This window comes from Papio anubis, chromosome 20 (assembly GCF_008728515.1).
Source record: "Papio anubis isolate 15944 chromosome 20, Panubis1.0, whole genome shotgun sequence".
Taxonomy (NCBI): domain Eukaryota; kingdom Metazoa; phylum Chordata; class Mammalia; order Primates; family Cercopithecidae; genus Papio; species Papio anubis.
Window position 1 is genome coordinate 1,353,226 of NC_044995.1, and position 24,180 is coordinate 1,377,405.

General features: G+C 53.9%; 2 protein-coding genes across 7 annotated transcripts in view; one reads left to right on the forward strand and one right to left on the reverse strand.

Annotated features, from left to right (window-relative positions):
- Window positions 1-1,179: 1,179 nt before the first annotated feature.
- On the forward strand, window positions 1,180-11,924 carry BBC3 (BCL2 binding component 3). 3 transcript variants are annotated; one of them, XM_031659118.1, is made up of 4 exons: window positions 1,180-1,469; window positions 4,009-4,297; window positions 5,707-5,897; window positions 10,834-11,924. In XM_031659118.1, the coding sequence occupies exons 2-4, from the start codon at window positions 4,024-4,026 to the stop codon at window positions 10,948-10,950; spliced, it is 582 nt and encodes a 193-aa protein (XP_031514978.1). In that variant the 5' UTR covers window positions 1,180-1,469; window positions 4,009-4,023; the 3' UTR covers window positions 10,951-11,924. The 3 variants fall into 3 exon arrangements, with proteins under 3 accessions (XP_031514978.1, XP_031514977.1, XP_031514979.1); XM_031659117.1 differs by lacking the exon at window positions 1,180-1,469 and adding an exon at window positions 2,010-2,178; XM_031659119.1 differs by lacking the exon at window positions 1,180-1,469 and adding an exon at window positions 2,016-2,076.
- Window positions 11,925-22,411: 10,487 nt separating this feature from the next.
- The window catches only part of SAE1 (SUMO1 activating enzyme subunit 1), an 86,779-nt gene continuing 85,010 nt past the window's right edge, over window positions 22,412-24,180 (reverse strand). For all 4 annotated transcript variants that reach the window (XM_031659121.1, XM_031659120.1, XM_031659123.1 and 1 more), the window contains one exon: window positions 22,412-23,447. In XM_031659121.1, the coding sequence (XP_031514981.1) occupies window positions 23,393-23,447 (55 nt within the window). In that variant the 3' untranslated portion in view covers window positions 22,412-23,392. The remainder of the gene's footprint in view (window positions 23,448-24,180) is intronic.

Below are 24,180 nucleotides of genomic sequence, written 5' to 3' on the forward strand. Positions count from 1 at the left end.
CCTTCCTTTTTTCTTTTTTCTTTTCTTTTTTTTTTTTTTTAGATGGAGTTTGCTCTTGTTGTCCAGGCCGGAGTGCAGTGGCAGGATCTCGGCTCACTGCAACCTCCACCTCCCGGGTTCAAGCAATTCTCCTGCCTCAGCCTCCCTAGTAGCTGGGATTACAGGCATGTGTCACCACACCCGGCTAATTTTGTATTTTTAGTAGAGACGGGGTTTCACCATGTTGGTCAGGCTGGTCTCGAACTCCTGACCTCAGGCGAGATCCGTGCACCTTGGTCTCCCAAAGTACTGGGATTACAAATGTGAGCCATCGTGGGGGGCAAATGTCAGTTTCTGATAGTTTTAATGTGTTAGCTGTGAAATTGCGTGAGTGCATTTGTGTATGTCCCTGTTGGAGTGTGATTTGGATTTGGCTGTGTGTCCAGGTATCCCTGTAACAGGTGTCTGTGTGTGTCTGGGGGTGTGTGTGTGTCCCCTGTGCCTATCAGCAAGTTTGTGTTTCCAGACAAGCATTCCGCCTGTGTCTGTTGTGGTTGCACCACCGTGTATGTGGTGTGGGTGCCTGTTCGGTAGGGTTGTTTGTGAACACAGTTCGTGGGCCCAGGTGTGATCATCAGTGTTGGTGTTTGTGCAACTGTGTGTGGCCCTGCCATTGTGTCCGTCTGCCTGTCCGGGGGGCCCTGTTAGTGGGTCTGTGCATTTGCGTCTGGGTGTGTGTGTTAGCCCCATCAGTAAGTGAGTGTGTGTGTTCGTGCCCCTGTCCATGGTGTGGATTTGTGAGACTGTGGCCTTGTGTCCATGAGTACATCCTCTGGGCTCTGCCTGCACGTGACTTGGTGGACCCTGGAACGCCCGTCGGTCGGTCTGTGTACGCATCCCTGGGGGTGTGGATCTGTGGGTCCCAGTCAGTGTGTGTGTCCGACTGTCCCGGTGTCTGGGCGATCTCCCTGGACCCCGCTGCACAGCGCCTGGGTCCTCCTCGCCTTGGGCCAGGCCCTGCCCCGTCCCCGGCTGCAGGGAAACCCCCGGCGCGGAGGTAGGGGGGGCGCGGCGCGCGCCTGCAAGTCCCGACTTGTCCGCGGCTGGCGGGCGGGGCCGTAGCGTCACGCGGGGGCGGGGCGTGGGACCCGCCGGGCGGGGGCGGGGCGGGGCGGGGCGGGGCGGCTTTGGAGCTGGCCCGGGATCCGCCGGGCGGCCTGAGACGCGGCGCGAGCCACATGCGAGCGGGCGCCTGGCGGTGGCGGCGGCACCAGCGATCCCAGCAGCGGCGGCCACTACGCGGACGCGCCTGCGGCCCGGGGAACGGCAGCAGCCACAGCCACAGCAGCCGCCACTGCAGTTAGAGCGGCAGCAGCAGCGACAGCCCCAGCAACAGCCGCCGCGGAGAGCGGCGCTTGGCGGGCGCGCCCTCCTGAAGGAAGCCGCCCGCCCCCCACCGCCGCCCCCTCCGGCGTGTTCATGCCCCCGGGGTGAGTGTGCGCGCCCTGACTCCTCGCCGGCGGCGATCGGCCAGGCCGGGTGGACTCCCTGGAGGAGGTGACGGGAGTGCAGGCGGAGAGTTAGGCGCCCCGCCTCCCACCGCGCCCTCCCCTCCAAAACCCCGCGAGGGACCCTGGGCCGAGGTCGCCGGGTGAGAGGCGGCTCGGCGTTGGGGCGCCGGTCTGGGCGCACAGGTGCCTCGGCGGTCTGGCGGGTTTGTTTACAAACAATGGGGTGCGGGCTCGGCAGCGCCCCCTGGCGGCCAGTGCGGCCCCGGGGAAGAGGGTCGACCCCGGGGTGCCCCAGCCCCCAAAGTCCGGGAGGGGCGGGGGGGCGGCACGGAGGGGCGGCCACACCCAGGGCGCGCGCCCGCTGGGGGCGGCGACGGGGGGCGGCTCGCGGGCCGTGGAGTCTGCGGCTCCTGCGGGCGGGGGCTGCGCCCCAGCAACAGCCGGTTATTGGCCCCGCGCTCGCCTGGCGGGCGGGGCGGGCGCACGTGGCGGCGGTGGGGGGGGCTGTGACAGCGGAGGGGGGCGTCTGGGACCGCCGTGGGAGCGCGCGTGTGCGGGGTTGTGGATCTGCAGGTGTCTCGCCTGGGTGTGTGCGCGTGTCTGGCTCTGAGTTTGTGCTGGGTTCTGCAGCGAGTGGTGGTGTCGATCCGGAGGAATGTTGGGGTTTCTGACCCGTCGGGGTGTCTGCGTGAGTCCCCGCGCCTGTTTGTGTGGGGTTCTGTCTGTGGGTGCCCTGCCTGTGGGGTGGGTGGACCTGCGTGTGTTCTCGGTGAGAGTTGTCTGTGTGTGCTGTTTTGGGGTGATACTGGGGGTCTGTTGCCTGCGTGTGCTGGGGTGTGGAGGTTGTAGTGTGTGTGTGTGTTGCTGGAGTGAGCTGTTTGTGTGTTTCTGTGTGTGTCTTGCCCGAGCGTGCGATGTGTGCGCTTGTGTCTTGCCTGTGTGTTTCTGTCTTGGCTGAGGCTGTCTCTGTATCTCCGGGGCATGTGTGTCTTTGCCCAGCGTTTGTGATGCTGCGCCTGCTAAATGCAAATGTCTTGTTTTCTGTCCAGGTGTCTGTGTGAGTTCTCAGGTGTGTGTGTGTGTGTGTGTGTGTGTGTGGTGGGGGATTGTTTCAGTCTGGGTTTGGCTTGTGTGTCTGGCATCAGCGTCTGGGATTTGAGGGCCCAGGATCTGTGGGGTCTATACAGTGTAGACGGTGGGTGTTGCTCGCAGCCTCTGGATGGGGTTGTTTCTGAGCCTCTGTGTGTGTGTGTAGTGTATGCGTGTGTGTGTTGGGTCTGAGGGGCTTGTCACTGTGATCGGCTGGCTCATGTGTGTCATGTGGGCTGCGTGTGTGTAGTGTTTATGTCAGTCACGTGAGACCAGTGTTTTCTGTGGGTGCGCTAGGTGTGTGCGCTGCTGGGCTGTGTGGGATTAGAGTTAGCTGTAGGGTGTGTGTGTGTGTTGCTGACAGTTGGTGATGGTGTTTGAGGGCTGCGTGAGGAGGGTGGGTTGGTGTCTGCTGGTCGTAGCCTGCGTGTCTGGTGGTGTGTTGAGGTCTGATGGCATGTGTCTGTGTGTGCCTGATTTACGTGTGTCCTGAGAGTTGGTGACATGTGGGTGTGTTTTGGGGGTGTTGATGTATGTGTGTCCGTGGGTGTCTGTTTTGTGTTGATATGTGAGTCCAGAGGTGTGCCGGTCTTATCTCTGGAGTGAGTGTGTGTGTGTGTGTGTGTGTGTGTGGGGAGAGGGGCATGTTTGGGAACTGAGGCAGTGCCTAGCTGGTGTGTGTGTGTTTGTGTTTGCAATGGCTGCATTGTGTTTGCATGTGCCCCTGGGCATATCAACAGTGGGTCAGTGTGTGAGACTTTGACAGTTTGGATGTGTGTGTGGGGATGGGTTGTGCCAGCCAGTGTGCGCAGTATGTAGAGTGCTTGTGATGGTCTGTATGGATGCTCCTGCTTTGGTCGGGGTGTATGTGTGTGTGTATGTTGTGTGTACCGAGTAGTGATGTCTGAGACTGGGGCCATCTCAGTGTTTGTGTGCAAGTGGGAGGTGGGGTGGGTGGTCAGGCTGGCCAGTCCCGTGTGAGTCCTTGTGTGTGTGCTGTGGGGGCCTCACTGTGCCTCGCTGCCCTCCCTGTGTGCCCGTCGCTGTGTTGGGAAAGTTGTCCCCACCAGCCCATGCTGTGAGTCCCAAGTGGAGTGAGTTTGTGTTGTGGGACTGTCACAGCCCACGTACACACACCTGCTAGACCCCTCCATCCGTCCTGTGTGAGCCCTGTCTTTGCTGTGAGAGCCATTCTGTGCTCCCTGTCCCTCCTGTGTGCCCATCACCCTATGCAGGGGAGGCTCTCCAGACCAGCCAGGACCCGGTGGTGTCATCCCCTGGTTGGGCGTGTCTCTGTGGGGCCATCACCCCCTCCGCATGCACACACACCTCCACTCTTCTCCATCTGGGTCCTGACCCCGGGTAGACTGGAGGTACAGTGGGTCCTGGTACTTCCCTGCTGACCTGCTCCTCCTCCCGTGTCCCGCAGGCCCCAGGGAGCGCCATGGCCCGCGCACGCCAGGAGGGCAGCTCCCCGGAGCCCGTAGAGGGCCTGGCCCGCGACGGCCCGCGCCCCTTCCCGCTCGGCCGCCTGGTGCCCTCGGCAGTGTCCTGCGGCCTCTGCGAGCCCGGCCTGGCTGCCGCCCCCGCCGCCCCCGCCCTGCTGCCCGCTGCCTACCTCTGCGCCCCCACCGCCCCACCCGCCGTCACCGCCGCCCTGGGGGGCCCCCGCTGGCCTGGGGGTCCCCGCAGCCGGCCCCGAGGCCCACGCCCGGACGGTGAGTGCCCGCCCCGCCCCCGGGGTGATAGGAGTCGGGAAGAGAGAGGACCTGAGACTCGGAGGAACTGGAGAAGTGGGAGAGGACGGGGTAGGGGGGAAGTGGCGAGCCCGGCCGGGCCACTGGGAGGGTGTGGCCAATGTGGTCTTTGTGTTGAAAGAAGCAGGAAGACGGAGGCTGGGGGTGGAGGGGGAGGTCAAGTGGGAAGTCCCTCCTGGAATCTGACTGCAGTCCCCGAATTGCAGCCCACTGTCTCTTCCGGGCCTGGGGCAACAGCTGCATCCGAGCTGCCCTCCCCCAGTCTGGGTCCCCTAGACCCCCTGGAGGATTCTTGTTGCAGGGAGTGTGGGCCGAGCGGGAGGACTGTCAACTCTGGGCTCTGGGGAGGGGTCGAGGGGCCTTTGCCTTTATTTGCATCTCTTTGGCCAGGGTTGGCCCTCTCCGCAGTCCCGGCGGAGGAAGGAGAGGGGGAGGGGCCATTGTGTTGGGAAAGTCCCCTCGGGGAGGGGGGAGTCTTGGGGAGGGAAGGGTTAAAGGTCCCCTGCCTGATGGGCTGTTAACCCTGTGGTGCCCGGGGAGCCCCATCCCTGCCAGCAGGCACTGTAGCCCGGGAAAGTGAGTCCTGGTTTCCCATCCCCCATCCTGTCCCGGCAGCCCAAGGGGAGCAAGGAAAGAGAAAACTTCCCTAGCTCAGTTCCTGGAAGCCCTGGAAGGGGACACCGATTTCAAGCCAAGGTCATAGATGTGGAAACTGAGGCCCTGGTTGTAGGCCTTAGGGAACCCTCAGACCAGGATCTGGTGGGACGGGAGGGCAGGAGCCTCCCAGGGCTCTCAGAAGGGGGTGGGGCAGGAAGGCATCTCCCGCGTCCCAGCCCCCAGGCCCGCGCTCTGAAGCTGCCACAGTCTCTGGCCTTCTGGTCTCTAGGCCTCTGCCACATCCGGAGGTGTGGCTTCCCTGTGGTTGGACACGAGAGGGCAGGAGACCTGAGGCTTGTGATCTGGGTGGGGTTCAGTCGCTGTATCCCTGTGTGACCTTGGGATACTCCCTACGGGCGGGCCTCAGTTTCCCTGCCTGTCACATGGAACAAGCAAGATGTGTCCCCATTGGGAAATAGAGGTCGTTAAGCCTGACCACCCCCGGGGTCACCTGTCTGGCCGTCTACCTTCCACACTGACAAGGGCCGTGGGGACGTAGCTGGCCAGACAGGTGACCCCAGAGCGGCGTCCCCAGGTCCTTTTTGCTTTCTGGTGCCTGGGGAGGAAAAGCTGAGAAATTAACCCTAAGACGGGGCGAAGGGATCACTAGAAATGAGTCGGGGAGCAGTAGCTGGGAAAGAGGGAAATGGGCCCGTACACTTCGAGGCCTGGAGGGGTAGTGGGTGCTGACCGCGCCCCTCTGCTTCTCCAAGGTCCTCAGCCCTCGCTCTTGCTGGCGGAGCAGCACCTGGAGTCGCCCGTGCCCAGCGCCCCGGGGGCCCTGGCGGGCGGTCCCACCCAGGCGGCCCCGGGAGTCCGTGGGGAGGAGGAACAGTGGGCCCGGGAGATCGGGGCCCAGCTGCGGCGGATGGCGGACGACCTCAACGCGCAGTACGAGCGGCGGGTGAGTGCTGGGGGTGGGGTAGACGGCAGGTGGGACTTCCCGCCGGAGGAGGGGGCGGCAGGCGGCCCCCGCCAGATGTGCGGCAGCTGCTGCCCTGCGCGGCTGGGTCGCTCCGCGGACAGGCAGGTGGGGGGTGAGTGGGTGGGGGGTATCGCGCGCCCGCAGAGCCGCCCAGGGACTCCGCGCCGCGGCTGACATAGCCGGAGCCAGAGCCCGGGCCAGGGCCAGGGCCGGGGACTAGGCCGCCGCGGAGACCAGCGGCGCGCCCGTGGCCCGCGGCCGCGGGGACTGAGGGCGGCGCTGGGCGGCGCGGCTCATATATCCCGGGCTATTTATAGCTGGTGAGTCAGCAGCCGCGCCGCGCCCGCCCCCTGCCGTCCCTCTCGCGCGGCCCGCAGCGCCACACAGCTTCCCGGGCGCCGGGGCGTGCCGGGGACAGCCGGGGCGGGCTGAGGACTGAAGGGGAGGGCTCGGAGCCCCGCCCCGCGGGAGGCCCCGCCCCCAACCCCTGGCACGGCCCCGATTTTTTAAAACAGATATTCGAAGCCCACAGCAGAGAATGGGAAATCACAAACATCGTGCGCCCACTAGCCAGCTCTGTTCGGTCTGAACATTACACCCGCATTGCTTATTAACAAACCAAACAAAACCGCAGAAACGCATGTGGTGAAGCTCCTCACTCTCCCCATCCCTTCCCCCTCCCTGCATCCAAAGGAAATATCTCAAGTTGGCCTGTCTCAATCCCTGCAGGTGTTGCTTTTACTCCATATTTACCAGGCCAGAACCAGGGCTTAGGATCATGGGGCAGTCTTAGCTTAGCCTACATGACATAGTTTTTGTTCCTCCCCAGAATTCGTTTTTCCCTTAATATTAGGCTTCAGATTCACCATATGTTCAGCCAGGCTCGGTGGCTCACGCCTGTAATCCCAGCACTTTGGGAGGCGGAGTTGGAAGGACGCTTTAGTCCAGGAGTTCTAGACCAGTCTGGGCCACATAATGAGACCCCTATTGCTACAAAAAATATAAAAATTAGCCGGGTGTGGTGGTGCCAGCCCGCAGTCCCAGCTACTCGGGAGGCTGGGGTGAAAGGGTCCCTTGAGCCAGGGAAGTCGAGGCTGCAGTGAGCCATGAAGGGCCACTTAACTCCAGCCTGGGGGACAGAACAAGACCATCGCAAGAAAGAAACAACAAATACAGCCATTTTCGGCCGGATGCAGTGGCCCACTCCTGTAATCCCAGCCCTTTGGGAGGCGGAGGCAAGCGGATCACTTGAGGTTGGGAGTTCGAGACCAGTCTCACCAACATGGTGAAACCTTGTCTTTACTAACAATACAAAAATGAAGCCCGGGCACGGTGGCTCACACCTGTAATCCCAGCACTTTGGGAGGTTGAGGAGGGCGGATCACCTGAGGTCGGGAGTTTGAGGGGAGCCTGACCAACATGAAGAAACCCCCTCTCTACTAAAAATACAAAATTAGCTGGGTGTGGTGGCGCAGGCCTATAATCTCAGCTACTCGGGAGGCTGAGGCAGGATAATTGCTTGAAACTGGGAGGCAGGGGTTACCGTGAACCGAGATAGCGCCATTGCACTCCAGCCTGGGCAACAGGAGCAAAAATCCGTCTCAAAAAAAAAAAAAGAAAAATTAGCTGAGCATGGTGGCACACCAGTAATCCCAGCTACTTGGGAGACTGAGGCAGGAGAATCTCTTGAACCCAGGAGGTGGCGGTGTAGAGGTTGCAGTGAGCCGAGATCAGGAGATCAAGCCACTGCACTCCATCCTGAAGGACAGAATGAGACTCTGTCTCAAAAAAAAAAAAAAAAAAAAAGCCATTTTCACTGCTACATAGCATTCTGTTGGATAAACATAGTATCCTTATTCATTTTCTCATTGATGGATAGATATGTATTTTTATTTTATGTTTAGAGACAGGGTCTCACTCTGTCTCCCAGGCTGGAGTGCAGTGGTTCAATCACAGCTCCCTGCAGCCTCCAACTCCTGGGTTTAAGGGATCCTCCCATCTCAGCCTCCCAACTAGCTGGGACCACAGGCAGGTCCACCATGCCTGGCTAATTTTTATTTTATTTTTATTTTTATAGAGATCAGGTCTTTCTGCGTTACCCAGGCTGGTCTCAAACTCCTGGCCTCAAGTGATCCTCCTGCCTCAGCCTCCCAAAGTGCTGGAATTATGGGCCTGAGCTACCTCACTCAGCCTATTTTAAAATATATTTCAGATTTTATTTATTGGCTTTCCTTTTTTTTTTTTTTTTTTTTTTGAGACAGAGCTTCGCTCTTGTTGCCCAGGATGGAGTGCAATGGCACGATCTTGGCCCATTGAAACCTCCACCTCCCGGGTTCAAGCGATTCTCCTGCCTCAGCCTCCCAAGTAGCTGAGGTTATAGATGCCCTCCACCATGCCTGGCTAATTTTTGTATTTTTAGTAGAGATGGGGTTTCACTGTGTTGACCAGGCTGATCTTGAACTCCCGACCTCAGGTGATCCACCCACCTTGGCCTCACAAAGTGCTGGGATTACAGGTGTGAGCCACTGTGCCCGGCCATTATTTATTGCCTTTTTTCTTCTCCTACACATGCATGTTTCCAGGTGTGCTCTTGTGTTTCTAGAGTAGGTACCTGGGTGGTCTGCCCACCATCCACCTTACTAGGTGATTGCTAGCTTGCTCACCAGGTGGCACCCACAGCAGTTTGACAGTGGTGGGTTTTATAACTTACGCCAATCCGATGTGCCCCCTTTGCCACCATCTCCTGGCCCCAAGAGTTGCTAGGGAGTGTTGAGGAGACTGGGCTGGTACCAGGCGACTCACTGCCAGGTAACAGGAGGAAGATGAGGATCATTTAACCTTCTGTAAAGTGAGTTTCTCCTTCCCCAGCACCTGAAGGGGAGGAGGTTAGGTGGTCCCCACTTAGCATAGAGCCTGCCTGTGGAGCTACAGGGAGTGGCAGAGAACTGCAGCTCTCTGTACGCTTCTTTGTTTTGTTTTTTGAGATAGTCTTGCTCTGTCACCCAGGCTGGAGTGCAGTGGTGCAATCTCAGCTCACTGCAACCTCCGCCTCCCGGATTCAAGCGATTCTCCTGCCTTGGCCTCCCAAGTAACTGGGACTACAGGTGCATGCCACCATGCCCGGCTAATTTTTGTTGTTTTAGTGGAGATGGGGTTTCCCCCTGTTGGCCAGGCTGGTCTTGAACTCCTGACCTCAGGTGATCCACCTGCCTTGGCCTCCCAAAGTGCTGGGATTACAGACATGAGCCACCTTGCCCAGCCATTTTTTTTTTTTGAGACGTAGTCTCGCTATGTCACCTAGGCTGGAGTGCAGTGGCGCGATCTTGGCTCACTGCAAGCTCCGCCTCCTGGGTTCACGCCATTCTCCTGCCTCAGTCTCTCGAGTAGCTGGGACTACAGGCGCCCGCCACCACGCCTGGCTAATTTTTTTGTATTTTTAGTAGAGACGGGGTTTCACTGTGTTAGCCAGGATGGTCTCAATTTCCTGACCTCGTGATCTGCCCGCCTCAGCCTCCCAAAGTGCTGCAATTACAGGCATGAGCCACCGCGCCCGGCCTGTTTTTTTCTCGCTGTGTCTCCCAGGCTGGAGTGCAGTGGCGTGATCTCGGCTCACTGCAAGCTCCGCCTCCCGGGTTCACGCCATTCTCCCGCCTCAGCCTCCCAAGTAGCTGGGACTACAGGAGCCCGCCACCACGCCCGGCTAGTATTTTGTATTTTTAGTAGAAACGGGGTTTCGGGCCGGGCGCGGTGGCTCAAGCCTGTAATCCCAGCACTTTGGGAGGCTGAGGCGGGTGGATCACGAGGTCAGGAGATCGAGACCATCCTGGCTAACATAGTGAAACCCCGTCTCTACTAAAAATACAAAAAACTAGCCGGGCGAGGTGGCGGGCGCCTGTAGTCCCAGCTACTCGGAGGCTGAGGCAGGAGAATGGCGTGAACCTGGGAGGCGGAGCTTGCAGTGAGCCGAGATTGCGCCACTGTACTCCAGCCTGGGTGACACAACGCGAGACTCCGTCTCAAAAAAAAAAGAAAAAAGAAACGGGGTTTCACCATGTTAGCCAGGATAGTCTCGATCTCCTGACCTCGTGATCCACCCGCCTTGGCCTCCCAAAGTGCTGGGATTACAGGCTTAAGCCACCGCGCCCGGCCCCGACCTGTATTTTTAATAGAGACGGGGTTCCATTATGTTGGCCATGCTGGTCTCAAACTCCTGGCCTTAGGTGATCTCCCACCTTGGCCTCTCAAAGTGCTGGGATTACAGGTATAAGTCACCGCGCTGGGCCTCCGTACACTTTTTAGTATTGCCTTTAATTTTTACCAGTCGGGAGCCTTTCCTAGGACTTAGCCTCCCGCCTTCCCACTTCCTAGCATGTTGGAGCTGAGAGGGCCCTAGAGACCACGTTGTTTTCACCCTGCCACTGGAGAGAGGGCAGGGGTTTCACTCAGCATTGCCTAGAGGTGCTTCTTTTGAAGCCTTTGCAATGGGGGGTGAACTCTTCCCAGTTCTCCTCCTTCCACAGAGTGTTCTAGAACTGCCAAGACTGTGGGCACCCTGCTCCTTTCTCCTCATCTTGCCGGCCCTGCAGGGAGGGGTAGGATAGGTTGCAGTCCATCCTTCAGCCCCTTGTGGGATCTTTCCTAAGTGTACAGCAGGGCTGGGGCCGCCGCACCTAACATGTGCCACACACTCGCTGGGTGCCTAGCTCTCTGCTGAAGACATTCCGTGTTTGTCCTCTGCCTCCTGGTCTCAGGTCCTGGATGAGGATGTGACCTCCAAGACATGGACATTAGCCCAGGTGTGGGGAGGAGCCGGAATAGGGGTGGGCGAGACGGTCGCCTCACTGCTGGAGCTGACCATCCCCTCTCCCCTCACCATACTCAGTCCCCTGCTAACTGCCCGGTCTCTCTTCCCCAGAGACAAGAGGAGCAGCAGCGACACCGCCCCTCGCCCTGGAGGGTCCTGTACAATCTCATCATGGGACTCCTGCCCTTACCCAGGGGCCACAGAGCCCCCGAAATGGAGCCCAATTAGGTGCCTGCACCCGCCCGGTGGACGTCAGGGACTTGGGGGGCAGGCCCCTCCCACCTCCTGACACCCTGGCCAGCGCGGGGGACTTTCTCTGCACCATGTAGCATACTGGACTCCCAGCCCTGCCTATCCCGGGGGCAGGCCGGGGCAGCCACTCCAGCCCCAGCCCAGCCTGGGGTGCACTGACAGAGATGCGGACTCCTGGGTCCCTGGCCAAGAAGCCAGGGGAGGGAGGGCTGATGGACTCAGCATCGGAAGGCGGCGGTGACCAAGGGGGTGGGGACTGAGCCGCCCGCCTCTGCCGCCCACCACCATCTCAGGAAAGGCTGTTGTACTGGTGTCCGTTCCAGCTGCAGGGGTGACACTGAGGGGGGGCTCTCCTCTCGGTGCTCCTTCACTCTGGGCCTGGCCTCAGGCCCCTGGTGCTTCCCCCCCTCCTCCTGGGAGGGGGCCCGTGAAGAGCAAATGAGCCAAACGTGACCACTAGCCTCCTGGAGCCAGAGAGTGGGGCGCGTCTGCCGGTTGCTCCAGCCAGGTGCCCAGCCATCTTCCCTGAGCCAGCCGGCGGGTGGTGGGCGTGCCTGCCTCACCTTCATGCGGGGGTGGCCAGGAGGGGCCCAGACTGTGAATCCTGTGCTCTGCCCACGACCGACCCCGCCCCATCAATCCCATTGCATAGGTTTAGAGAGAGCACGTGTGACCACTGGCATTCATTTGGGGGGTGGGAGATTTTGGCTGAAGCCGCCCCAGCCTTAGTCCCCAGGGCCAAGCGCTGGGGGGAAGATGGGGAGTCAGGGAGGGGGGGAAATCTCGGAAGAGGGAGGAGTCTGGGAGTGGGGAGGGATGGCCCAGCCTGTAAGATACTGTATATGCGCTGCTGTAGATACCGGAATGAATTTTCTGTACATGTTTGGTTAATTTTTTTTGTACATGATTTTTGTATGTTTCCTTTTCAATAAAATCAGATTGGAACAGTGGATACTCTTTCTGCTTGCCTTCCCTGCAGCGTGGCCTTGGAGAGGTCTTCTAATCAGAGGCTCTGTGAGCCCTACTTGTGAGTGGGTGGGAGAGGCGGGCCCTGGCAGTTGTGGCTCCATCAGAAAAAAGGCTAAGGGGCCTGAGCTCCACCAGACTGGGACACTCCCAGCCTTCATCATCCCCATTCCTGGTAAAAGTGAAGCTCGGCCTGGTGCCATGGGTCATGCCTGTAATCCCAGCACCTTGAGAGGCTGAGATGGATGGATCTTTTGAACCCAGGAGTTTAAGACCAGCCTGGGCAACACAGTGAAACCCCATCTCTACAAAAAAAAAAAAAAAAATTAGCCAGGCATAGTGGTGTGGGTCTGTAGTCCCAGCTACTCAGGAGACTGAGGCAGGAGGATCACTTGAGCCCAGGAGTTGGAGGCTGCAGTGAGCTATGATCAAGCCACTGCATTCAAGCCTGGGTGACAGGGTGAGACCCTGTCTCAAAAACAAAATAAAAAGTGAAGTCCCCAAAAGGGTAGGGGTTCTTTGTTGCTTTATCCTCACTTTGTCCCCAGTGGATAAAGTACGTTGTAAGGGTACTTGATATTTAATGGATGAGTGAATGACCTATAACATATTCAGAGGCACCACTGTGAAAAGTGCTGGGGATAGAGTCATGAGACAGACCTCATCTCTGCCCTCACAGAGACAGAAAGGGACATCTGGCCTTGCACTGTGATCAGCCGCAGGCTGCCTCTCCAGCTGGAGGAGCACCTGGAGCTAAGATCACAGTGAGTCCCCGCACACTGCCCTGAGGCCTAACCAGGCTGGGCATAAGCAGCTGTGTTGAGTAAAAGTAGAAAGGGTCGCTCCTACTGCCATCTTCTGCAAATGGCCATGGCCACACACTGCCCTTGAGCCCTTTCCCTGTACTGATAACTGAGTGACAGAGACCTCAATGAGAAGCAGGGAGGTGGGCAGATCACCTGAGGTCAGGAGATCGAGACAAAAATCAGCTAAGCGTAGGGGTGAGTGTCTGTAATCCCAACTACTCAAGAGACTGAAGCAGGAGAATTGCTTGAACCTGGGAGGTGGAGGTTGCAGCGAGCCAAGATTGTGCCATTGCATTCCAGCCTAGGTGACAGAGCAAGGCCCTGTCTGGAAGGAAGGAAGGAAGGAAGGAAGGGAGGGAGGGAGGGAGGGAGAGAGGGAGGAAGGGGGGGCATAATCCCAACACTTTGGGAGGCCAAGGTGGGCGAAGATCAGGAGTTCTAGACCAGCCTGGCCAACATGGTGAAACCTCGTCTCTACTAAAAATACAAAAATTAGCCAGGCGTGGCGGTGCATGCCTGTAATCCCAGCTACTCAAGAGGCTGAGACAGCAGAATCCCTTGAACTCAGGAAGTGGAGGTTGCAAGTGAGCCAAGATTATGCCACTGTACTTCCAGCCTGGGTGACAGAGGGAGACTCTGTCTCCAGAAAAGAAAAAGAAAAAAAAAAAAAAAAGAAAGAAAGAAAAGAAAGAAAGAGAAGCAAGGTATAGGCCAGGTGTGGTGGCTCACACCTGTAATCCCAGCACTTTGGGAGGCTGAGGTGGGAGGATCACTTGCAGAGTTCAAGAACAGCCTGGAAACATAGCAAGACTTCATCTCCACACACACACAAATACTTTTTTTAATTCGCTGGGCATAGTGGCACAAGCCTATAGTACCCACTACTCAGGGGGCTGAGGCAGGAGGATCATAGCTTGAGCCCAGGAGTTGGAGGCTATAGTGAGTTATGATCATACCATTGCATTCCAGGGCAACAAAGGGGGACTCTGAAGCAGGGTATATAATTATATAATATTTACAGACACAGGGTCAGTCCCAGATCCACCCCTTCCCAACTATCCTTGCTGCTAAAGGGACGCTAGGGGAAATGGCCCATCTGGATGGCCAGGGTGTGGTAACTGGGAACAATCGCTTTGGAGAGGTATTTGATAAAACCGTGTGCTGTGATATGAATGAGTTCCCGGAAGTTCTTGGGTTGGAAATTTAATCCGCAGTGCTACAGATTTTAGAAGTGAGACATTCAAGAGGTAATTAGGTCACCAGAGCTCTGCTCTCAGAAATGCACTAATGCCATGACCACGGAAGTGAGTTTTCACAGGAATGGGTTCCTTATTAAAGAACGAGTTCACCCCTCTGTCTCTCAGATGAGATGCCTTCCTCCATGTTACAACGAAGTCAGAAGGCCCTCACCAAATACCGGCCCCACCATTTGGGACTTCTCAACCTTCAGATTTGTGAGCCAATAGATTTCTTTTTTTTCTTTTTTTGAGAGGGAGTCTCGCTCTGTCTCCTACAGAATTTCACTCTGTCTCTCAAGCTGGAGTGCAGTGGCACAATCTCAGTTCACTGCCTCCTCTGCATCCTGGGTTCAAGCGATTCTCCTGCCTCAGCCTCTCTAGTAGCTGGGATTACAAGCGTGCCCCATCATGCCAGGCTGATTTTTTGTAGAGATGGGGTTTCACCATGTTGGCCAAGCTGGTCTTGAACTACTGATCTCAAGTGATCCACCTATTTTGGCCTCTCAAAGGGCTAGGATTACAGATGTGAGTCAGTGCGCCCAACCAGATTTCTGTTCATTACACATTTCCTAGTCTGTGCAGTTCTGTCAAAGCAAGACAAAACAGATTCAGACATGGTGTCAAGATGAGAATGCATATAACCTTGTGGCAAGCAATAGGTTTTGTGGGCATCCCCCTTAGAAGAACACGGGTGCATACAAGTATCCAAGTACTGGCAATGCACAAAACCATCTAAGTATCCAACAGCAGGTGGAAGGGTAAATAGTCTCATGTAGTGGCCAGGCCAGGTGGCTCACACCTGTAATCCCAACACTTTGGTAAGCCGAGGTCAGGAGTTTGAGACCAGCTTGGCCAACATGGTGAAAGTTTGTATCTATTAAAAACACAAAAATTAGCCAGGCATGGTGGCAAGCACCTGTAATCCTAGCTACTTGGGAGTCTGAGGCAGAAGAATCGCTGGAACCCAGGAGGAGGAGGTTGCAGTGAGCCGAGATTGTGACATTGCACTCCAGCCTGAGCAACAAGAGCAAAATTTCGTCTTAAAAATAAATAGGGTTGGCCAGGTGTGGTGGCTCACGCCTGTAATCCCAGCACTTTGGGAGGCCGAGGCAGGCAGATCACGAGGTCAGGCGATCGAGACCATCCTGGCTAACACGGTGAAACCCCGTCTCTACTAAAAATACAAAAAAAAATTAGCCAGGCGTGGTGTCAGGCACCTGTAGTCCCAGCTACTCGGGAAGCTGGGGCAGGAGAATGACATGAACCTGGGAGGCGGAGCTTGCAGTGAGCCGAGATCATGCCACTGCACTCCAGCCTGGGTGACAAAGTGAGACACCGTCTCAAAATAAATAAATAAATAAATAAATAAATAAATAGGGTCAGGCACGGTGACTCATACCTGTAATCCCAGCACTTTGGGAGGCCAAGGCAGGTGGATCACGAGGTCAGGAGATCGACACCATCCTGGCTAACACGGTGAAACCCCATCTCCACTAAAAATTCAAAAAATCAGCCAGGCGTGGTGGCGGGCGCCTGTAGTCCCAGCTACTCGGGATGCTGAGGCAGGAGAATGGCGTGAACCCGGAAGGTGGAGCTTGCAGTGAGCTGAGATCTGGCCACTGCACTCTAGCCTGGGTGACAGAGTGTGACTCCGTCTCAAAAAGAATATAAATAAATAAATACATACATATATACATACAAAAATTGGCCGGTGTGGTGGCAGGCACCTGTAACCCCAGCTACTTGGGAGGGTAAAGCAGGAGAATTTCTTGAACCTGGGAAGTGGAGGTAGCAGTGAGCCAAGACCATGCCACTGTGCTCCAGCCTGGGCGACAGAGCCAGACTCTGTCTCAAAACAAAAAAAAAACAAAAAACAAAACAAAACAAAACAAAGTCTGATGTAATCATACAACAGAACAGTATACATCCATTAGCGGGAATGAACTAGAGCTTTACCAACATTAAAAAAAATGACAGATAATGATGAACAAAAACTGCAGTGGCAAAATAGTGGGTATGTGGGTATTTATTAGAACATTTAGCTGAGTGAGGAGGCTCCTGCTTGTAATCCCAGCACTTTGGGAGGTTGAGGTGGGTGGATCACTTAAGGTCAGGAGTTCAAGACCAGTCTGACCAGTCTGACCAAGTGAAACTTCGTCTCTACCAAAAATACAGAAATTAGCTGGCATGGTGGTGGGAGCCTATAAACCCAGCTACTTGGGAGACTGAGGCAGGAAAATTGTTGGAACCTGGGAGGTGGAGGTTGCAGTGAGCCGAGATCACACTATTGCACTCTAGCCTGGGTGACAGAGTAAGACTCTGTCTCAAACAAACAAACAAAAAGTAATCAAATAAATACTCCAAAAGAAGGCAGGAAAAGAGAAACAGGGGAACAAAAGTGGGACAAATGGGAAACAAATGGTAGACCTAAATTCAACCATGTTAATAATTCTAAGACATATTATGAGAAAGGGGAGCCAGTTATGGGAAGACGTCGCATCCTCTACCAAAGGGATGGCCATGCACTACAGTGAAGGCAAAGCAGGGCTTTGGCCTGGGTGTGAACACTCTCTGCATGGCCTTTGCCCTGCTCACAAATATTTAAGCATGGAGACAAATAGAGGTTCTTTTATTTATTTATTTTTTTTGTGACAGAACTTCACGCATTTTGCCCAGGATGGAGTGCAGTGGCACAATTTTGGCTCACCACAACCTCCGCCTCCTGGGTTCAAGTGATTCTTCTGCTTCAGCCTCTCAAGTAGCTGGGATTACAGGCATGCGCCACCTTGCCCGGCTAATTTTGTATTTTTAGTAGAGACGGGGTTTCTCCATGTTAGTCAAGATAGTCTCAAACTCCCAACCTCAGGTGATCTGCCCACCTTGGCCTCCCAAAATGCTGGGATTACAGGCATGAGCCACTGCGCCCAGCCTCCTTTTTTTTGTTTTTTTGTTTTTTCTTTGAGACTGAGTCTTGCTGTGTCGCCCAGGGTGGACTGCAGTGGCGTGATTCTCACTGCAACCTCTGCCTCCCAAGTTCAAGCAGTTCTCCTGCCTCAGCCTCTCGAGTAGTTGGGATTACAGGCATGAGCTACTGCGCCCAGCCACCTAGATGTTTTTTCTAAACATGATATTCTTCATATTTATCCTGTTTGGGATTCACTGAGCCTTTAACATCTGTAGATTTTTGGCTGGGCCTGTTGGCTCACACCTGTAATCCCAGCACTTCGGGAAGCCAAAGCGGGTGGATCACTTGAGGTCAGCAGTTCGGGACCAGCCTGGTCAACATGGTGAAATCCCATCTATACTAAAAATATAAAAATTAGTTGGGTGTGGTGGTGGGCACCTGTAATCCCAGCTACTTGGGAGGGTGAGGCAGGAGAATCACTTGAACCCAGGAGGTGGAGGTTGCAGTGAGCTGAGATCACACCACTGCACTCCAGCCTGGGTGTCAAGAGTGAAACTCCGGCCGGTCATGGTGGCTCACGCCTGTAATCCCAGCACTTTGGGAGGCCGAGGCGGGCGGATCACAGCGTCAGGAGATTGACACCATCCTGGCTAACATGGTGAAATTCCGTCTCTACTAAAAATACCAAAAAAAATTAGCCGGGCGTGGTGGCAGGCGCCTGTAGTCCCAGCTACTCAGGAGGCTGAGGCAGGAGAACTGAAGAAGAATGGCGTGAACCCAGGAGGCGGAGCTTGCAGTGAGCTGAGATGCGCCACTGCACTCCAGCCTGGGCAACACAGCGAGACGCCATCTCAAAAAAAAAAAAAACAAAAAAAGAGTGAAACTCCATCTCAAAATAAATAAATAAAAAGTAAATAAATTGTAAATTAAAAAATTAGCCGGGTGTGGCAGTGTGCACCTATAATCCCAGGTACTTGGGAGGCTGAGGTGGGAGAATTGCTTGATCCCAGGAGGTGGAGGTTGCAGTGAGCCGAGATCATGCCACTGCACTACAGCCTGGGCGATAGAGTGAGACTCCATCTCAAAAAAAAAAAAAAAAAGAAAGAAAGAAAGAAAAGTACCAGCCAGATGCAGTAGCTCACATCTGTAATCACAGTACTTTAGGAGGCTGAGGTAAGAGGGTCACTTGAGGCCAGAGGTTAAGCCTGGGCAACACAGTGAGATCTCATGGCTACTAAAAATATGTATATAACTTTTTTGAGATGGAGTTTCACTCTTGTTGCCTAGGCCAGAGTGCAATTGCACGATCTCGGCTCACTGCAACCTCCACCTCCAAGGTTCAAGCGATTTTCCTGCCTCAGCCTCCAGAGTAGCTAGGATTACACGCATGTGGACCACACCTGGCTAATTTTTGTATTTTCAGTAGAGATGAGGTTTCACCGTGTTGGTCAGGCTGGTCTGGTGACTGCTGACCTCAGGTGATCCAGCCACCTTGACCTCCCAAAGTGTTGGGATTACAGGTGTCAACCACTGCACCCAGCCAATAATTTTTAAAAAGTTAGCCAGGGGGAAAAAATTAGCCAGGTATGGTGGTGCCTGCTTGTGGTCCCAGTTACTCAAGAGACTGAGGTGGGAGACTCACTTTGAGCCCTGAAGATCAAGATTTCAGTGAGCCATGATTGGACACCCCTGCACTCCAGCCTGGGCGACCGAGTACGACCCTGTCACTAAAACAAAACAAAACAAAACTGGCCAGGCACGGTGTCTCATGCCTGTAATCCCAGCACTTTGGGAGGCTGAGGAGGGTGGATCATGAGGTTGGGAGTTTGAGACCAGACTGGCCAATATGGTGAAACCCCATCTCTACTAAAAATACAAAAATTAGCCAGGCATGGTGGTGGATGCCTATGGTCCCAGCTGCTCAGGAGGAGCTGCTTGAACCTGGGAGGTGGAGGTTTCGGTGAGCCGAGATCACGCCATTGCACTCCAGCCTGCGCAACAGAACGAGACTCTATCTCAAAAAACAAAACAAAACAAAAACCAACAAAAACCAACTTCTAAAATGCATTTATATACTCGCTAACCCTGGAACTTGGCTTTGGGAAGTCTTTCCTAAGTGTGCACAAAGAAAACAAGCTCAACGTCACTCAGCAGCAGACTGATTCAATAGTTAATGGTTCACCCGTTTTGGTTTTGGAATTTGATGCATGAGATACAAGGATCTCTGAGACATACTGAGAAAAAAGTACATTGGATAAAAATAGTTATTTCTGAATACGTAAAATAGCAGCTAACATTGAGCAATTTTGACTCAAAGAATGAATTTATTTTTTAATCCTCACATATCTGAGGAATGTACCATTATTCTACCTATTTTAGAGATGGGGCAACAGAAAGTAGTGTGGCGAGGGTCACATGGTTAAGTGGTAGAATCTAGGTTTGAACATGGCAGTCTGGAAAGATTCACTCTCAACAGTTACCTGGGGTGACCTTCAGGGAGTGGATATGAAAGTGGATACAGCTAGCTGGGCGCAGTGGCTCATGCCTGTAATCCCAGCACTTTGGGAGGCCGAGACAGGCGGATCATGAGGTCAGAAGATCGAGACCATCCTGGCTAACACGGTGAAACGCCATCTCTACTAAAAATACAAAAAAAAAAAAAAAAAATTAGCTGGGTGTGGTGGCGGGTGCCTGTAACCCCAGCTACTCGGGAGGCTGAGGCAAGACAATTGTTTGGACCTGGGAGGCAGAGGTTGCAGTGAGCTGGTGATTGTGCCACTGCACTCCAGCCTGGGTGACAGAGTAAGACTCCATCTCAAAAAAAAAAAAAAGTGGATGCAGTACAGCTAGGCTGGGCGTGGTGGCTCACACCTATAATCCCAGCATTTTGGGTGCTGAGGCAGGTGGATTACTTTAGGTCAGGAGTTCAAGACCAGCCAGGGCAACATGGTGAAACCCTGTCTACTAAAAGTATAAAAATTAGCTGGGCATGTTGGCGGGGGCCTGTAATCCCAGCTACTTGGGAGGCTGAGATAGGAGAATCGCTTGAACCCAGGAGGCGGAGGTTGCAGTGAGCCAAGATCGCACCATTGCACTCTAGCCTGGGTGACAGAGCGAGACTTGTCTCAAAAAAAAAAAAAAAAAAGGATACAGCTAACATGTCCAAAAAGCATCTCATATTTCTCTCCAAAATACAGTTTAGCTGTGAAGTCAGCTGCTACTATTATGTGGCCAACATTGTGCTGACAGGCTGTGCCCTGCAGCGGAGAGGAATCTTCTCTTTATACTTGTATATTGCTTGAATATTTTACAAGCTTAGAAACCAAATCCACCCACCCTTCTGGACCTAGTTGAAGGCCCTCTTTCATGAAGGCCGACATGATGCTTTTCAGTGACTACTGGGTCTCAGGGACTTGTGAGGGGAAAGTCCAAAATCTTATTCCCACTGAGCGAACAAGCCGTGCCACTACATGAATCTCTACTGAGTACCCTGCATCATGGCCTTCCCAATCAACGCCATTTCCATCTCTCCCTTGCTTGTGACATAAGGCTGTTTCCTTATCTCCAGCACAGGCAGAGAACAGCATCTACCCCCATGGGGTTGCTGTGGGGATTCCAACTCAAAGAACAAGGACTCTGAAAAAGTACCAGGCAGGTTGCATGGGTATAATGACCGTTAACTGTTATCATTAAACTTGTCACCTGCAACCTAAGCCATCTCTTCCACACCTGTAACGAGCTAATAGAACATATGCCAAGATAACTTTTTTTTTTAGAGTCTCGCTCTGTTGCCCAGGCTGGAGTGCAGTGGCGCAGTCTCAGCTCACTGCAACCTCCACCTCCCATCGGGCTCAAGCAATTCTCCTGCCTCAGCCTCCTGAGTAACTGGATTATAGTCGCACACCACCATGCCTAGCTAATTTTTGTATTTTTTTTAGTAGAGATGGGGTATCACTGTGTTGGTCAGGCTGGTGTTGAACTCCTGCCCTTGTGATCTGCCTGCCTCGGCCTCCCAAAGTGCTGAGATTTTTTTTCTTTTTTGAGACAGTATCTCGCATTGTCACCTAGGCTTCAGTGCAGTGGCGAAATGCAGGTCATTTCAGCCTCAAACTCTTGGGCTCAAGTGATCTTCCTGCCCCAGTCTCCCAAGCAGCTGTGACCATAGGCACAAGCCACCATACTCAGCTATTTCTTTTTTTGTGGAGATGGGGTCTTGCTTTGTTTCCCAAGTTAGTCTCGAACTCTTGGGCTGAAATGATTCTCCCACCTCAGCCTCCTACCACGCCTGACCAACTGAAGATTTTTTTTTTTGAGATGGAGGATTGCACTGTCACCTGGGCTGGAGTGCAGTGATGCGATCTCGGCTCATTGTAACCTCCACCTCCCGGGTTCCAGTGATTTTCTTCTCAGCCTCAGCCTCCCCAGTAGCTGAGATTACAGGCACCCGCCACCATGCCCGGCTAATTTTTTTGTATTTTTAGTAGAAATGGGGTTTCACCATGTTGGCCAGGCTGGTCTCCAACTTCTGACCTCATGATCTGCCCATCTCAGCCTCCCAAAATGCTGGGATTACAGGTGTGAGCCAGCACGCCTGGCCTTTTTTTTTTTTTTAATGATCAATACAAACATCATGTGGGAGTTTACGAAATTTGTAGAAACTAGGTATTTCTTGCCTGGGGCTGGCAGCTTTCCCCTCGATTCCTGAGGGGTCCTCTGGGTAACTTAGTCTCTGCCATTAGAGGTACAGGGTGGAAAAGTTTGAAGCTTTTGGGGATTCTACAGTTTTGTTTTTATCAATCCAGACCCACCTGCTCCCCCTTGTGACCCAGGCTGCACATTACAGTCAAGAGTGTAATTAGCTCAAAATTTAAAGACCATGTGAAATTCATGCAGCAATGTAACTGCTGACCCTGACACCACTGATTGCACTAAAGGTGGCCAGACATGGATCCCTTCCGAAATGCAGCCCGACTCACCTCTGGTGGGAGCAGGTGATGCAGGGTTGAGGAACGGAAGCCCTCCTATAGTGGAGACCAGTTTTCTCCCCAACTGACTGCTGTGGGATTGGAATAGGAAAGACTGATTTATTGAAACATCACACAATTTACATAAAGAAGAAACAGGAGCAAGAGTGGGGTGAACTGGAACGTGCTTTGGCTGCATCAAGGCAAACCTGGTCTTCCAATAAAAGCTCTGACCCGTAGCGGCTGTGGGACTTGGGGCATATTAAGCATCACTTTTGACTTCCTTTTATTATTATAATTCTTGTCACTGAAAATAGCCACTATTTAGCTGAATTACCCATTAGACAACTGGAGCCAGAAGCTTCTACACACTCTAGAATGTGAACAATTTAACTCTTGCTGCATCACCCAGAAAAAATGGTGGCAGGAATGGTGAGAGAGAGGAGGAATCTCTGAGTTAAGAGTCTCAAGGGAGATTTCTTCAGATCTGAAAAGGCAACTGGTAGGATCATCCCATTCTCTCACAGAAGCTTCTGAAGTGGAAGAAAAACAAGCAAATCCTAAAGCAAGTAACTTTATTATCATTCCTTTAAAAAGAACCAAGGAAAATTCACAACATATGTGAAACACAAACAGCTGTGGTTTAGGAGGTAAACAAAGGACCAACACAACCCTGAAATGCAACAGCCTCTGAGTGGCTTGGGCCGCATGTGACTGGGGTTCTGTTAAAAGGGCAGGCTCCTCCCTCCCAGCCCTGAAGCCCCAGGAACCTGCATTGAAAGACAAGCTCTCCTACTAATACTCAAATTGCAGGGTCTTGCCCTAACATCCAAGACTTGGTAACATCTCCTTTCTCCCAACACCCAGCTGGAACTCAACTAATCCTAAATGAAAACTCAAGAACAGCACACCAGATGCCACCTGTTGTTTGTCAGGGTCTCAAACTCCAGAGGAAATGCATTTGCCTGTCATGGTTTTCCTCTCTAAGGGCACCTGTCTGAACTTGGAGCTGTGCTTCCACTGGTGCCTCATGGGGCCTGGGCCTACTCTCAACCTGAAGTCACACTTTTCTCTGTAAGACATCAGGTGGGGAGTAAGTCCAAGAAGGTGGCAAGAGGCTCCCAAGCAACAGAGCATGCTCGTTCCTGGCAGGCATCTCCCACAACGCCCCAGAGGGCTGGCGAGGCTGTGACTGCATAAGGACAAACAAAGGGCAGAGGGGTGCTTGGAAGTGCTCATCACTCAGGGGAGCTGGCAGGCCCGGGATGACAGGCAGCCTGAACAGTGCTGGAACAAAGACAGCCACCCTGCGCCCCTTGTCAAGCAGCTGCTTGTGATGGGAAGCAGCACGTCGGCACCACCTCCTTCGTCGCAGGAAATGTTTTGTACTGGGCCAATGACTTCAGTTTTCCTTGCCTGGAGATGCCTTCTGAAGGAAGGGGACAGGGAATACAGGCGGGAATGCTGCAATTGGCATCTCCGGGGCTGCCAAGTCTTGAGTTCACTTGGGGCCAAGGCACTCTACAATCCCATTCCCCTTCATGCCATCGAAGAAGAAGAAGTTGTTGTGAGGAGGGTCCCGCTGAGACAGGGCCTAGGGAGAAAAATGAAAAGAGGGTTTATCTCAAGTGCTTTAAGAGGAATAGAGGGAAAAAAAATTCTAAAACCAGTCTAGGGCAGTGGTTCTCAACTGGGGTTGATTTAGATCCCAAAGGGCTATTTGGCAATGTCTGGAGACAATTTTGATTGTCCTATCTCTGCTCTGTCCCTTACAAGCTGTGTCCATGAGGAGATTATTTAACCTCCAAACATTACCTTCTCTACCTAACATGAGAATAAGAAATGTATTAGCTTGGGTTAAACTATGTATCTCAAAAATTTAAAGCAGGCCAGGGCCAGGCACACTCACACCTGTAATCCCAGCACTTTGGGAGGCCGAGGTGGGAGAATCACTTGAGCCCAGGAATTCAAGACCACCCTGTGCAACATGGTGAGACCCCGTCTACATGAAAACTGAAATAGGTTGGGTGCGGTGGCTCACACCTGTAATCCCAGCACTCTGGGAGGCTGAAGTGGGCAGATCACCTGAGGTTGGGAGTTCAAGACCACCCTGGCCAACATGGTGAAACTTGTCTCTACTAAAAATGCAAAAATTAGCCGGGTGTGGTGGCGCGCTACTTGGGAGGCTGAGGTAGGAGAATCGCTCGCACCCGGGAGGCAGAGGTTGCAGTAAACTGAGATTGCGTCACTGCACTCAGCCAGGGCAACAGAGTAAGACTCTGTCTCAAAAAGAAAAGAAAAAGGAAAAGAAAACTGAAATAAATTAG

What these genes read in the sequence shown, in the direction of transcription:
- BBC3 (XM_031659117.1), top strand. Translation starts at nt 2,146, where the DNA reads ATGTTGGGGTTTCTGACCCGTCGGGGTGTCTGC. An exon ending in CCGAGGCCCACGCCCGGACG is followed by an intron (nt 4,298 to 5,706) that starts GTGAGTGCCCGC and finishes TGCTTCTCCAAG; the next exon opens with GTCCTCAGCCCTCGCTCTTG. An exon ending in ACGCGCAGTACGAGCGGCGG is followed by an intron (nt 5,898 to 10,833) that starts GTGAGTGCTGGG and finishes TCTCTTCCCCAG; the next exon opens with AGACAAGAGGAGCAGCAGCG.